Raw genomic sequence first — 16,222 nt, forward strand, 5'->3', positions numbered from 1 at the left:
ATAGTTGCCTGAATTGGGTTGTATAGTTGTCCACTGACTTTAATCACACAGCAGGATAGTATGCCTCAGGGGGCCTTTTATATATTTCGGGCATATCCCTCCATACCTCCATGGTGTATCAGCAGACTCCATCTCCCTAGCCAACACGGGAACTCCCTTCCTTGCCTGTTGCTTCAGAGGCATGAGAAGCCCAAAGCTTCTGGGTGGCAGTCTTAGGTTCCAGTGAAACGGAATCACTCTTATGTTTTTTAAAATTTATTTTATTTATTTTGAGGGGGAGAGAGAGACTCCCAAGCAGGCTCTGCGATGTCAGCGCGGAGCCCAATGTGGGGCTCGAACTCACCAATCGTGAGATCATGACCTGAGCCCAAACCAAGCGTCGAGCCACCCAGGCGCCCCAAGCATTCATCCCTTTGGAACTGAGATCTCTATACCAGCAGAGCATAAAGGTCACACAGATGAGCAGGAACATTTTTGCTCACTGATCATTATGGGCAATAGTCAGTGATATGCCGTTCCCATTTCCCCCCTCTGAATTCTGGATCCGTGACTCCCGTCTCTGGGAGAAACAGTACCATATATTAGATGCTGATTCCGAGGCTGTACAGCCTCCTGGTGGATATCGTCTCAGCTCTGCAAGGTATTATCACCTAGTTAGAACTGCAGCTGAGCCTTCAAAAGGCCATTCTCCCATGCTGTCTTTATCAGATAGGTAATTTGCAAATCCTTTCCCCAGTCTTGGATTGTGTTTTCATTCTCTTCATGGAGTTTTGCCAAAAAACAAGACATTAATTTTGATGGAGCCTGATTTACTATTTTTTTTTTCTTTTACGGGTCTTGCTTTTAAGCGCTGTATTTGGGAAACATTCACCTAACCCAAGATCACAAAAATTTTCACCGTGTGGACGCGGCCCAGTGTAATCCACCTGCCACCAGGCAGCTGGCTGATAACCCCAGAGTGTGGGGCCATGTCAGAGACTCAGTGTTGGTCTCTGCTGCTGGCACCTTGGCCACTGTGCTGTCGCTGTGGCCAGGTCAGCCTTGGTGAGTGAGAGTCTGTGTCGCTGGTTCCATATATAGCCTCCATCCCTGTCACCATGGTCATTTGGTTCATGAGCCTACTGTGCTCCTGTCTCCATTAGTACAAGTTGCATACGCTTTCAAAATCATGTCTGAGTGTGGATCATAATGGCCAAAGGCATCAAGAGAGCTACTGTTCCCTTTTGCGAAGGTGGCACCAAAGGCGAGGAAGGAGGCTCCACCCCCTCCCAAAGCTGAAGCCAAAGCAAAGGCTTTGAAGGCCAAGAAAGCAGTGCTGAAAGGCGTCCAGTGGCACAAAGACCCACACGCCACCTCCCTTCCGACGGCTCAAGACACTGCATCTCTGAAGGCAGCCCAAATACCCTCAAAAGAGCGCCCCCAGGGGAAACAAGCTTGGTCACTATGCCCTCATCAGGTTCCCCTGACTACCGAGTCAGCCATGAAGAAAATAGAGGACAACACACTTGTGTTCGTTGTGGATGTCAAGGCCAACAAGCCCCAGATCAAACAGGCTGTGAAGAAGCTCTGTGACATTGATGTGGCCAAAGTCAACACTCTGATCGGGCCCGATGGGGAAGAGAAGACATATATTCGACTGGCTCCTGACTATGATGCTTTGGGTGTTGCCAACAAAATTGGGATCATCTAAACGGAGTCCAGCTGGCTAAATCTAAATATAAGTTTTTTCACCATAAAAAAAAAGAGCTACTGCTTTTTACGATTGAGACTGCTTACTTTTTTTCAGCATCTTATTCAAATATGACCTTCTTTTGGGTAATTTTGTAGATAGGAGCTTAGCAATACCTATAGATGTGGAGCACGCACCCTGCAAAATCCCAAGTAATCTGATCAGGTGCTGCGTTTTTTGTTTAGTACCAGGGGTTGACAACGATGGTGTTTTTTCTAAACGTCTTCACTTACTTTAATAACACTACATTTACCATGTTATCACCGTGGGATGTGAATTTAGGTTAGACAAGAGAAATTTCACAAGTGCAGTAACACGTGCTGGAGTATACCAAAGTTTGTAATGTCTGACCAAAGCAGCTTGCTCATAAATCATTGGTCACTTCCGTTTTAGGTAATTTATTAGCATTTATGGTTCTTACAGGAAAAATAAACATACTTCGCATGTTTAAAAAGTGTTTTTCATTTGCCTTTGCATTAGCACTTAAAAGGTAGCTTTCTATTTCAAGAGGACTTTATTTATTTTTAATAATGTATTTATTTAGTAAGCATGAAGTGCAACAGTGATTTCAGGAGTAGATTCTTTAATGCCCCTCCCCCATTTAGCCCATCCCCTCTCCCACAACCCCTCCAACAACCCTCCGTTCTCTATATTTAAGAGTCTCTTATGTTTTGTCCCCCTCCCTGTTTTTATATTTATTTTTGCTTCCCTTCCCTTACGTTCATCTGTTTTGTATCAAGAGGACTTTAAAATTACTCTTTTCTTTAAAAAAATTTTTTTTGTTTGCTTATTTATTTTGAGAGAGAGAGAGCAAGTGGGGGACAGGCAGAGAGAGAGGGAAAGAGAGAATCCCAAGCAGGCTTCGTGCTGCCAGCACAGAGCCCGTCGCAGAGCTCGAACTCAGGAAACCGCGAGATCATGACCTGAGCTGAAACCAAGAGTTGGACGCTTAACCAACTGAGCCACCCAGGTGCCTGGCATTTAAAATTATTCTAATATAACAGCAGCATAAATATAATTCTGCACTCACAAACAGCTAAGCTAAGCTAAGATCCATAATTAAGTTATTCCATGTTTGCAAGTACGATCCTGAAATAAATACTACTTCTAAGGAGCCCTTTTATCAGCTTTTTAGGTTTGGTTTAAACACATATACACACATTTTCGGTTGTGGGGAGGCTTATGATGTTATATTCCACGCACTGTTCTGAAAGGGGCTTCAATAGCCAACCCTTCAATAGCCCAAAAAACTGAAAATACTTCAGGAGTTGCATGTTGTCCTCTTTAGAACTGATTTCATCGGAAGAGTTGAAGAAGCTGAACATTTTACCACTATCAAGTGCATTTGAAAGGGACGTTTTTTTGGTGCTAATTTGACTCCCCTGGGGAACTAGGCACTAATAATTTAGTCACCAGCCAAATCAAGCCTGTATAAAAGGAAGCCAATATTCAATTACCAGGTAATTGACTCATTCTAATGATTTTTCTTTTCTTTTTAAGTTTATTTATTTTTGAGAGAGAGAGAGAGAGAGAGTGTGTGTGAGTGAGTGAGCAGGGGAGGGGGAGAGAGGGGGGAGAGAGAATCTCAGGCAGGCTCTGCGCTGTCAGCATAGAGCCCGACGCAGGGCTTGAACCAACCAACTGTGAGATCATGACCTGAGCCAGAATCGAGAGGCAGATGCTTGACCAACTGAGCTACCCAGGCACTAATGATTTATTTTGAACATGAACATACAACCTTCAAATGAGATGTCTAACCACCACCACCAAGACCAAAACAGTTGCTCTTACTTTTTTTTAAATTTTCTTTTAAAGTAGGCTCCACGCCCAATGTGGGGCTTGAACTCGTGACCCTGGGATCAAGATGCTCTACCGACTGGGGGCACCTGGGTGGCTCAGTTGAGCATCCGACTTCGGCTCAGGTCATGATCTCACAGTTTGTGCGTTCGAGCCCCACCTTGGGCTCGCTGCTGTCAGTGTAGAGCTAGAGCCCGCTTCGGATCCTCTGTCCCCACTCTTTCTGCCTGCCCCTCTCCCACTCGTGCTCTCTCTCCCTCCCCAAAATAAATAAACATTAAAAATAAAGATGCCCTGTCAACTGAACCAGCCAGGCGCCCTGACATTATCTCTTCTTCTAAGGTTTAGGCCTTGCCCAGAACTCCTCATACATGGAATAGCTCATACCAAGAATCCTTGCTCCCACAGCAAAGCCTTGGGCTGCCACGCACATGTGGAACGGGTGAGCAGACAACATTTAGCTGGGGCTCCTGGGTGGCTCAGTCGGTTGGGCGTCTGACTTCGGCCCCGGTCATGATCTCACAGTTCATGGGTTCGAGCCCCGCATCGGGCTCTGTGCTGACAGCTCAGAGCCCAGAGCCTGCTTTGGATTCTGTGTCTCCCTCTTCTCTCTGCCCCTTCCCTACTCATACTCTGTCTCTCAAAAATAAATAAACATTGAACATTTAGTATTTGTCCTGCTCTTCAGGTTATATAATCCACACATAATGATTGCTGCAAAACCCGCCATTGCAATGGGAACAAATGGTGCCTCTCTAGCTTTTTGGGTAAGTTTAGATCCCCGATCCTCACAGTGATTACAGAATCCTCCTTTCAGGAAACAATGCAAATTCCATCACAGATGGTTTATACAGGGCCTGAGGCCTTCTTCCGTTCCGAGAATGACAAGACCTCTCTCAAGCTCCAGCCAGTTTCTGGCTCTTACCCACGCTCGCAGGCCAATGATAGTTCATTTTGTGTTGCCTGTGGCATGTCAGGGATAGCTTCTGCCCCGGGTATTCTTACAAATTACTCCATTTGAGTAGGCCCTTGGATTTTTGTCGCATCTATCAACTCTCCTCTGCTCCCCATATGTCACTATTGCATTTCAGCCAGTCCTGGCTTGATTTTCAGTTTCTGATACTATCATGATATCATCAATGTAGTGTCTTGTTATTTCTAGGACCTGCATCAAGTCCCAATCCCTTCTTTTTTTTTTTTAATTTTAGAGAGAGAGAGAGCGAGTGAGCACGCAAGTTGGGGAGAGGGGAGTGAGGGAAAGAGAGAATCTCAAGCAGGCTCCATGCTTGGCACAGAGCCCAACAGGGGGTTTGATCCCACAACGCTCGGATCATGACCTGAGCTGAAAATCAAGAGTTGGATGCTCAGCTGACTGAATCACCTAGGTGCCCTCCCCTTCCTTTTTTTATATGAATTTTGGAATCACCTTGTCAATTTTCTAACTCTTAAATCTCTTTACTGATTGTGATTGGTGTTCATAATAGTTGTATTTTTTTTTTAATTAACGTTTTATTTTTTGAGAGACAGAGAGTGATAGAGCATGAGCAGGGGAGGGGCAGAGAGAGAGAGACACACACACACAGAATCCGAAGCAGGCTCCAGGCTCTGAGCTGTCAGCACACGGCCCGATGCGGGGCTGGAACCCATGAATGTAAGATCATGACCTGAATCGAAGTCGGATGCTCAAGCGACTGAGCCACCCAAGCGCCCCTGTTTATAATACTTCTATTTTAAGGAACCTACTGAGATTATCTTCTTTGTGCCCTACTACATGATCAATTTTTGTGAATGTTCCATGTGTGCTTGAGAGAAAGTATATTCTGTATGATCGGAGTGTAGTGTTTAATATGTATATATCCAAAAGTTTCACCTTATTATGTTGCTTGGGTCTTTTGTATCATTGCTTATTATTTTGTCCACGTAATCTGTCTTATGTTGTGAATGGTATGTTAAAAGTCTCCCATTAGAGGATGCTTCTTTTTCTTGTATTCTTGTAGTTTTTGGTTTATATAGGCTTTTGCGGTATCACTTTGTGCATAGGTATTTACACATCTCTCTGTTGTTAGATCTTTATTTTGGACAGGGCTTTTAATATTACAAAGTATCTTCCTTTGTCTCATATAATTGCTTTTGGAATTCTACGTTGGCATCAGGATTTCAGTCCCTGCTTTTATATTGTTTTCATTTGGTAAATCTTTATCCACCTCTTTAATTTTACCTTTTTTAAAAAATGTTTATTTTTGAGAGGGAAGGAGTGTGAGCGGGGGAGGGGCAGAGAGAGAGGCAGACCCAGGATCCGAAGCGGGTTCTGGGCTGGCAACAGTGAGCCTGATGTGGGGCTTGAACTCACAAACTGTGAGATCATGACCTGAGCCAAAGTCGGGCGTTCAACCGACAGCCACGCAGGTGCCCCAGTTTTAGCCTTTTTTTTTTAATGTTTATTTATTTTCGAGACAGAGACAGAGCATGAATGGGGGAGGGGCAGAGAGAGAGGGAGACACAGAATCGGAAGCAGGCTCCAGGCTCCGAGCCATCAGCCCAGAGCCCGACGCGGGGCTCGAACTCACGGACCGCGAGATCGTGACCTGAGCTGAAGTCGGACGCTTAACTGACTGAGCCACCCAGGCGTCCCTTAGCCTTTTTGAATGACTGTGTTTTAAACATACCTTTTGTGCACAGTATTATTGGGCTCTGCTTTACGAGGCAACATGAAAACATTTTTCAGTTCGTAGGTGACATAAACCCATTTACACTTATTTATGTTACTGTTTGATGTCATAAACAATACAGATACGTTTGGTCTCAACTTTTTCACTTTATCTTCTGATGTAATCACTGTGAGATTGTTATATTTGCTGTTTCTTTCTCTATTTAGTGTTCCCTCTACATTTTTTTTTTTTTTGGTTATTAGGAAGGTTGTATTTTCATGCTGATAATTCCCTTTGTGTTAATACGCCATATAGTACCCTTAGGCAGTCTTTGTTTCTTTCTTTTTGTTTACTTTATTTATGAAAGTTGTATATATTTGAGGTATACAACATGATGTACACATATACATATTGAAATGATTACTACAGTCGAGTTAATTAACCTATCATCTCTCATAGTTACCATTTTTTGTGTGTGATGAGTATACCTGTAATTTACTTTCTTAGCATATTTCCATTGTTCAATATAGTATTACTTAAGTATAGTCATCATGCCTGTACATTAGATCTCTAGACTTTGTTTTTAAGATTTTATGTTTAAGTAATCTCCATACCCAACCTCGGGCTCAAACTCACAACCCTGAGATCAAGAGTCGCACACTCCGTGATTGAGCCAGGCAGGTGCCCCATGCATTTCTAGACTTTATTCATTCTACATAGCTGACTTTGTCCTCTTTGACCAACATCGCCACATTTCTCCCATACCCCTCTTAATGTTCTACTCTGCTTCTGTGAGTTTGACTTTTTTTAAAAAAAGATTTCACATATAAATGAGATCATACAGTACAATATTTGCCTTTCACTGTCGGAGTCATTTCACTTAGCACAATGCCCTCCAGTTTCATCCATGTTGTTGCAAATGGTAGGATTTCCTTCTTTCTCATGACTGAATGATGTTGAATTGTGTGTGTGTGTGTGTGTGTGTGTGTGTGTGTGTGTGTATACACACCACATCTTTATCCATTCATCCATCGATGGACACTTAAGTTGTTTTCCATATCTTGAATAATTCTGCAATGACCATGAGAGTGCAGATATCTCTTTGGGAGAGTGATTTCATTTCCTTCAGATATATACCCAGAAGTGGGACCGCTGGATCATATAGTAGGTCTAGTTTTAATTTTTTGAGCAGCCTCCATACTGTTTCCCGTAACGCCTATACCAATTTACCTTGTTTTCAAAAAAGATTTTATTTTAAAGTAATCTCTACACCCAATGCGTGGCTTGAACTTCCAACCTCGAGATCAAGAGTTGTACGCTCCGCCGACAGGTGCCCCTACTTTTTTTTTCTTTAGTAATCTTTTATAACATCTAATTTGTCTCTCACCTTTACCTACATGGCAGTCAACGATCTCATTCATCTTTTCTCTTTTTCTTTCTCTTCTTCCATTTTTTAGTTCTTTTTCTACTTTGTCGGGACAACTTAATATCTATACGTTATCCTTCAGCCCGTGACCCCAGCGTTGTGTTAGTCTTAACTTTACGGTAGTATGTAAAATGCCCAGTGTCAGGCTTTTGCCAAAATTTCCCCATTCATCGGTTTTGGTCGGATGAAGCTCACCGTTTGGTGTAGTGCTGGTCAATAGAACCCCTTGCAGTGATGAGTACGTTCTGTCTCTTTGCTGTCCAGGACTATAACTAGCCACGTGTGGCTACCAAATTGGACAGCGCAGCTCTGTTAAATTCCTGAGGAAGGGCACAAGTGTTTTTGAGAAATTGATGCCAGTTTAATTCTCTGGTCTTGTAAGTTATTTCATCTTTTTTGCCTGGAGGCCCTGAAGAGATATTTTCTTTCTCTTTAAATTCTAATTGTTTTGTTAAGTGCTATGTCAGAGTTGGTTTTCCGGGTCAATTTTCCTTGGTACCCAAGGGGCCTTTGATCGTGTTGAGATTTGCTCAATGATCCCGGGTATGTCCTAGCTTGGTGACTATTCCGTGTGTACTTGAAGAAACTTAATTTCTATGTTTCTGAGTGGAATGCTCTGCAGAGTCCTTCGGTTGCTGGGTGGTGTTCAGTTTTCCTATATCCCCATTGATTTTCTGTCTACTGGTTACTTTGATTACTAAGAGAAGTGTTGAAAGTCAGCGGTTCTAAGTGTGCATTTGCCCCTTCCCTCTTTTGGTTCTTTCAGATTTGCTTCATGTATTCTGAGGCTATTTTATTAGGGCAGTCTCCCCCACAGTCGTGCTCCCCCACACTCCCTCCCATGATCTTTTGGCTGGACAGTTAGGGATTTAGTCTGTCCGCTTTGGCACTCACTTTCTGTAAGGAAGTTTGTCCTTGGGGCCAAGGGGTGGGAGGGTAGAAAAAAGGCAATGGGGATCCTTCCCACACTCTCCAGACCACTATTCTTGCCAAAGAAAAGGATTTCTCTTCCTTAGAGTTTGAGGTGTCTGCTGCTACAAGGTTACAGGTTTTTTTTGTGTTTTTTTTTGTTTTTTGTTTTTTGTTTTTTGTTTTTTTTTAGCCCTGGGGCCTACTTTGGGGCAGGACTGCTTTAAAAAAAAACCAGTATTTTTCCCATTTTCTGTGTCCCACAGGGACCCCCCCCCCCCTTCAAGCTTCATGTACTTTTGGTGTCCCTGCTGACTCTGTACCTGGTGCTTCTCTCAAGTTCTTTGTGTTTTCTTAGCCTTCCAGTTTATTCTGGTGGTTTCAGCTAGTACTGAAATGCTATTGCCTCCCAATCGTTGGCCTATCCTAGCCTTCTCTTCTGAGCTTCAGAATCCTATAGCCACCTGCCAGCTGGACGTCTATCAGTATGTGCCATAAACAACCCAGCTCAGGTCCAAGATCTATTTCAATTTCTCCTTCTGCCAACCCAGTATCTCTCTTGTTTTGCTCATCTCAATATATGGCACCAGCCTCAGCCCATCTGCTCGCGCCATTATCCTGTGCTTTTCTCCCACTTAACAGGACTTCTGTCTAATTTCGAAATATAAATATATTGTGGGAGGGTCAGAAAATATTCTGATGGTATAGGGAGTCAGGCATTTTAGAGACTGATGATCTGTAGGAAAAAAAAAAAAAAACAGTTGAAAATCCCTCCCCTCTCTGGCCCTGGAATGTCTCTGCAGCCCTTAAGCTCATCATAGCCTGAAGTGCTGTTTTTCTCTCCTCCGGTTCTATATGTAGTTTCATAGCTCACCATGTGTGTTTCATGTTTTCCTGCCTTTTTTTATGCTGTTGTCCCATATTTTTGAGGGAAACTGTATTCTTGTTGAAGGATTCCACGCTCCGTCTCCCCAAGTGAAGTTGGATCTGATAACACAGCCCACTGCACCCTGTACGCATGCCTAACGCAGCTCCCGTAACACCTCATTGCAAGACAGTGTTCATACCTAAGCCTCTTCGCTGGGTTTTGAGCTCTTTGAGAACAGGCACTCCATCTTATCCCTTTTTTGTTTTCCCAGCAACTGGGACAGGTCCGGGCACCTCGTGTTAACTCAGCAGTCAGCAGTCTTTTCTTCATGGATTGATATAGTAACACAATAGCAGGGCCGTTCTGGGTTCCCCCCGCCCAACAAAATATAATATCGAGCAAGACACAGGGTCAGGTGTCCAATGTAGCTTCTTCTAGTTAACTCTTACTGGTGCTCTGTGGAGAGAATTAGTTTCACACATCTGGTTTTTTTTTTTTTTTTGAGATAGTATTTAACATTTTTTTTAATGTTTATTTTGAGAGAGAGTGTGTGAGCAGGTTGGGGAGGGGCAGAGAGAGAGGGAGAGACACTCCCAAGCAGGCTCCGTGCCATCAGTGTGGAGCCCGACACAGGGCTCCATCCCACGAACCGTGAGATGATGACCTGAGCCGAACTCAAGAGTCGGGTGTGTAACCGACTGAGCCACTTAGGCGCCCCTCCGTGTGTCCCATTCTGATCATTGCAGCTTGTTGTTACAGGGATCTGTGTCATTTGAGGACGTGGCTGTGGATTTTACCCGACAGGAGTGGCACAGACTGGACCCTGCTCAGAGGACCATGCACAAGGATGTGATGTTAGAGAACTACAGCAACCTGGCATCCGTGGGTGAGGATTATTGTCCACGTAACTCCTGGTACCATAGGTTTCCTTTCTTGGTTACTGTAACGTGTATGGCCTTTGTAGACTTTAACAATATTTTAGGTTCTAGATTCAAGGGTCACAGATGCTTGATTAGGTTTGAGGCACCAGGAAGCGTGATGTGTGTTGTCACTTCCCCCAATGAAAGGTTTAAATGGGCCCCCTTCCTTGTGCAGCTCATGAAGATGCACCTTCCTCCTCCATCAGAGGCCCTAGCGCTCAGACAACTTGGCCCATGTCCTCTGCCATTTCCCATTAACAGGCCTCTGCGTGGCCAAACCAGAGATGATCTTCAAGTTGGAGCGAGGAGAAGAGCTGTGGATTTTAGAGGAGGAATCCTCAGGCCAAGGTTTCCCAGGTGAGTGAGCAGAAACGGGAAGGAAGAGTGCAGAAATTCACGCTTGGGGCAGTGGTTTCCAGTAGGCTCTTTCTAGGGGCCCTTCCTCTTTGCAAATGACTGGAGGGCAGAAGGTTTACACACTTCAGGTACCTAAATCACACCTGCCCTCATTACATTCACACTTAAGTGCTCTGGCCTGTTTTATCTTGAGGTTTTTTTTTTTTTTTTTTTTTTAAGCTTATTTATTTATTTATTTATTTAAAAAAAAAATTTTTTTTAATGTTTATTTTTGACAGAGACAGAATGCGAGTGGGTTAGGGGCAGAGAGAGAGGGAGATACAGAATCCAAAACAGGCCCCAGGCTCTGAGCTGTCAGCACAGAGCCCGACACGGGGCTCGAACTCACGAGCTGTGAGATCATGACCTGAGCCGAAGTCGGACGCTCAACCGATGAGCCACCCAGGTGCCCCAAGCTTATTTATTTTTGAGAGAGACAGAGAGAGAGCACAAGCAGGGGAGGGGCAGAGAGAACGGGGGACAGAAGAGCCGCAGCCGAAGTGTTGACAGCAGAGAGCGCGACGTGGGGCTCGAACCCAGGAACCACGAGATCGTGACCTGAGCTCAAGTCAGACGCTCAACCGACTGAGCCACCTGGGCACCCCTCTTGAGTTTTGTGGTTATCTACCACTCTTACCTATCCCCGCCCGCCTCGTCTTACACGTTCTCAGCTAGTCTGTCTCCCTTTAGTATTCTCAATTGCCTTCCACTGCCTTGGATGCCGTTCGTTGTGGGGCATTCGTTCGTACGCGCCTCTGGTGTTCCACCACCTCTTAAATGAGTGTCAGCTATGATCTGGTCACGTTCTAGGTGTAGGGATCTAGCACCTGGGAAACTAATATCACTGTCCCGGAGCTGGCAGTCCGATACATCACGTTTGGTGGTGAGAAGAAAATCAATGCAAGACACGAAAGATAGACAACGATGTGTCGTGTGCCTGTGGAGGATATGTCCAGGGACGACTTTTTGGGGAGGTTAACATTGGTGCACCAACATCAGTGATGTGAGAGAGACAGAGCCACGTAGACTTTGAATATTCGGGGTGGAGAGAACAGTGTGTATCAGGGCGATAGATCCTAAAAAGAGCAAAGAGGCCAGTGTAGCTTAATGGTGGGTGGTGCGAGTGGCCGGGGCCAATATCAGAGAGTTAGCTGGGGGCCATATTATGTTGAGTTTTTTAGGCGAGGTGAAGCACTTTTTAACAGGCTATGTTTTGTGGGCTTTGGTGAGCACTTTCATTCGGTACCGTGACAAGGGAAACCATTGTGGAGTTTTAAGTAAGTGATCTGATTTGTTTTTAAAGGATCTCTCTCACTGCTGTGTGGCAAGAGTTCTGTCGGGGGTGGTGCCCTCAGGCATGACAGTGACCTTCAGCGTCAGAAGATTCAACCTGTGGATCAAACTGTTGAGTATGATGGATATGGAAAAGTCTTCTACAAGAACACAGGCTTTGTTGCACATGAAAGAACACACGCAGGAGTAAAAAACTTTGGATGTCATGAATGTGGGAAAAGTTACTGCAGGAAATCAAACCTTATTGAACATCTGAGGATACACACAGGGGAGAGACCCTATAAGTGTGGCGAGTGTGCAAAAACCTTCAGTGCAAGGTCATACCTCATTGCTCACCAGAAAACTCACACAGGGGAGAAACCCTTTGAATGTAATGAATGTAGGAAGTCTTTTGGTAGGAAGTCACAACTCATTCTACACCAGAGAACACACACAGGAGAGAGACCGTATGCGTGTGCCGAATGCGGGAAAACCTTTTCTGAGAAGGCAACCCTTATGATTCACCAGAGAACTCACACAGGGGAGAAGCCCTATGAATGTAGCGAATGTGGGAAAACATTTCGAGTCAAGATATCCCTTACCCAACACCAGAGAACCCACACAGGGGAGAAACCATATGAATGTGGTGACTGTGGGAAAAACTTCCGTGCAAAGAAATCCCTAAATCAACATCAGAGAATTCACACAGGTGAGAAACCCTATAAATGTGGTGAATGTGGGAAGTTCTTCAGAATGAAAATGACTCTCAATAATCATCAGAGAACTCACACAGGTGAAAAACCCTATCAGTGTCATGAATGTGGGAAATCCTTCAGGGTACACTCGTCTCTTGGGATACATCAGCGAATTCACACGGGAGAGAAACCTTATGAATGTAGCAAATGTGGCAATGCCTTCTATGTTAAAGCACGCCTCATTGAACATCAGAGAATGCATTCAGGAGAGAAACCCTATGAATGCAGCGAATGTGGAAAAATCTTCAGTATGAAGAAATCCCTTTGTCAACACCAGAGAACTCACACGGGAGAGAAGCCCTATGAATGTAGCGAGTGCGGAAACGCCTTCTACGTGAAAGTACGCCTCATCGAACATCAGCGGATTCACACGGGAGAGAGACCCTTTGAATGTCAAGAATGTGGCAAGGCCTTCTGCCGGAAAGCGCACCTCACGGAACATCAGAGAACTCACGTGGGCCGGCCCTTGCCTTTTACTGTGGAGAAAGCTTCTTTGTGAAGACTCCCATCACCGTCTGACCAAGCCCTCTGGGTCCTCTGGTCACCGGCACACAGAGCACACCCGTAACAATTAGGCTTGGACACTGGTGTGAAAATACATCCTGATTCCTCTTAGGGGATAGCTCGTTGTTTTCGTTTCATTTGGATTCCCCTAATTAATGGTGAGGTTGAATAACTTCTTACCTGTTGACTGGCCGTTAGGGTTCTTTTCTTCTGTGCTTTGACTGTTGTGTATCCTTTCCCCATTGTTTTCTGACGGGCTGCTTATCTTTTACATCCTGGCTTTACATGGTCTTGTTTTCATTTTTCAGTATATGAGAATGTACAAACCTTTTCTCAGTCATGTGTACGGCAGATATCTTCTCCTGGACTGTGGCTGGTTATTTAATGTTGTTAACTCTTCCGTTGAGGTTTTATGTTCGAATATTATCAGTTTCAAGGTGATCACAATTCTCCTACACTTTTCCTCTAAAGTTAAGGTTTTCCTTTCAACATGTAGAATGTTAATTTCCCCTGAGGTTGTGTGTGTGTGTGTATAGCGTGAATTGTACAATATATACTACTATATTCCTCTGAACACTTTCCATAAATGGTACCACCCTGTGTTGAAAGTTCTGCAGCTTGCTTTTTTCATGAAACGTTACCTGTCCTTGATCTATCCATGCTGATAAATATAGGTCTGGTGTATTCATTTCTCTCCCCCTAGCGCAAGACATTTGTGTTGTTTCTGTGTTTAGCGTCTGGATCTAAAAGTGGAACTGATGGGTCATAGAGTATAGGCAGTGTTTAAGTTACTAAGCTGTTGTGCCCCTAGCTCCAACACCCCCCTTCTACGCTGTTCTTTGCGATGCTGGGGCTGTGACTCTACAAAACATGTTTCTGTCTTGCCAGCTGCTTCCCGTGGGGCCTTGCCAATCGGAGATAGTAACCGTGAACCGTGAGCGTGAGGAAGGAAGAAGGGCCTTGCTCCTTTTCTTTTCCTCCCTGTTAGCGCCCCTTCATCTGAGTGTCAGCCCAGTATCGCTCCCTCCCTTGCGCAGAAGTTCCTCATGGTGGCAGTTGTTTAATTCAGCACTCACAGAACAGCCAATGGTGCCCCACCCCCTCAGAAACACTAGCGGCAGCTGGCTCGTGCCACCCCCTTGGGAGTTACCAGTCCCACCCACGTGACACCACTCCCCAGCCTTCCAGTTTTTCAACCGACTGAGCCACCCAGGCACCCCAGCCAACCTTCCAGTTTTTAATAATTCCAGTTTCTTCCCTTGTTACCTTAGCCTAGCTGCTTCCTGCAGTTGCTGCCTCCATGATAATTTTAATGTTCTCTTTCTGTCCTTTTCAGTTACATGGTTAATAACTTTGTGACTAGTCAAAAATTCTTTGTAAGAAGTTCTTTTCATTAAAACAACTGACATCGTTTCTGTCTCCTAGCTGGGTTCTTTTTTTCTTTTTTAATGTTTATTTATTTTTGAGACAGCATGAGGGTGGGCATGAGCAGTGGAGGGGCAGAGAGAACGGGAGACACAGAATTCCAAGCAAGCTCGTGCCATCATCCAGAGCCCAGAGCGGGGCTCGAACCTGTGAACTGTGAGACTATGACCTTAGCCAAAATCAAGAGTCAGAGGCTCCACCGACTGAGCCACCCCAGGCGACCCCTCCTAGCTGGGTTCTGATTGCTACAGAAGTTTTGCAACTTTATTAAATAATTGAATTCCCCCCCCCTCCAAATTGTACTAATTTACACTCTCATGAGCAGTTTGAGACGAAGTTTACATTATCCCACATATACACCAGGACTTATCAGTCTTTCAAATTGTTGCCAGTCTGGAAGATGTAAAATGGCTTTAAGCCTTCCCATCCATGAATATGGTTTGTCTTTTTATTTTTTAACTCAACTTTTTTGACTTCCATTGTATGTTACGGTTTTCTCCCATAAATTGTCTTTAATTAAAGTTAACTTTTAACAGAAATTTTGCTTGTACCTGTATATACATATACATTTCAAAATATACTGATGCATTATGGGGTTTATATAAATATTTATGTGTAACACACACACATACACACAGAAGAGATACATACTTATATGTCCATAGAAAACTTTTTTCTTTTATATGTTCATTTTGCCCACATATTTGCCACCTTTCTGCATTCCGTCCACAATCATTTTCTTCTTTGCCTGAACAATGCCCTTTAGTGGAAGTCTGCCAGTGACAAACCTCTGACCTTTGAGAGTGTTTTCTTTTTTTTTTTTTTTAATTTTTTTTTCAACGTTTATTTATTTTTGGGACAGAGAGAGACAGAGCATGAACGGGGGAGGGGCAGAGAGAGAGAGGGAGACACAGAATCGGAAACAGGCTCCAGGCTCTGAGCCATCAGCCCAGAGCCCGACGCAGGGCTCGAACTCACGGACCGCGAGATCGTGACCTGGCTGAAGTCGGACGCTTAACCGACTGCGCCGCCCAGGCGCCCCAAGAATGTTTTCTTTTCTTAAAGCTTATCTTTTAATTTGTTCTTTAAGTAAGCTCTAGGCCCAGTGTAGGGCTTGAACTATTGACCCGAAGATCAAGAGTCACGTACTCTACTGATTGAGCCAGCCAGGTGCCCCGAGAATGTTCTCTAATGCAGCATTTTTGATTAGCAAAAGTGAATCCTTTACCTTTAGCATTTGGTAACGCTATGTCATAGAAAATTGATGCTACATTAAATACCTGTTTTTTTTTTTTTGTTCCCTGGATATTCCATAATAAATATGATGACCCACGGTATTTGAATTAACCATCAGATGCCCCCAAATATAGCATACACTTGAGTGTATATATTACACTTTATGCATTTTTTCAACAGCATGCCTTCACCCTTATTTGCTGAGTATTAAATTTATCAAGATGTCATCTCAGTGATTCTTTTAATCTTCAGATCATCCATTTAAAAAATTCAATTTTATGTTTAAATTTTTTTAATGTTTATTTATTTTTGAGAGAGAGACAGAGGGTGAGTGGGG

At 44.1% G+C, this 16,222-nt stretch overlaps 1 protein-coding gene across 3 annotated transcripts in view; it reads left to right on the forward strand.

Moving 5' to 3' along the window:
* Positions 1–15,310, forward strand: part of ZNF157 (zinc finger protein 157) — a 38,429-nt gene extending 23,119 nt beyond the window's left edge. The window contains exons 2-4 of one of the 3 annotated variants that reach the window (XM_053202265.1): positions 10,137–10,263; positions 10,559–10,654; positions 11,997–15,310. In XM_053202265.1, coding sequence (XP_053058240.1) covers positions 10,137–10,263; positions 10,559–10,654; positions 11,997–13,219 — 1,446 coding nt within the window. In that variant the 3' untranslated portion in view covers positions 13,220–15,310. Of the gene's footprint in view, positions 1–10,135; positions 10,264–10,472; positions 10,655–11,996 lie in introns of those variants that run through there. The other 2 variants (XM_015069636.3, XM_027053996.2) reach the window with 2 other exon arrangements.
* Positions 15,311–16,222: the final 912 nt, after the last annotated feature.

Source organism: Acinonyx jubatus, chromosome X (assembly GCF_027475565.1).
Source record: "Acinonyx jubatus isolate Ajub_Pintada_27869175 chromosome X, VMU_Ajub_asm_v1.0, whole genome shotgun sequence".
Lineage (NCBI taxonomy): Eukaryota > Metazoa > Chordata > Mammalia > Carnivora > Felidae > Acinonyx > Acinonyx jubatus.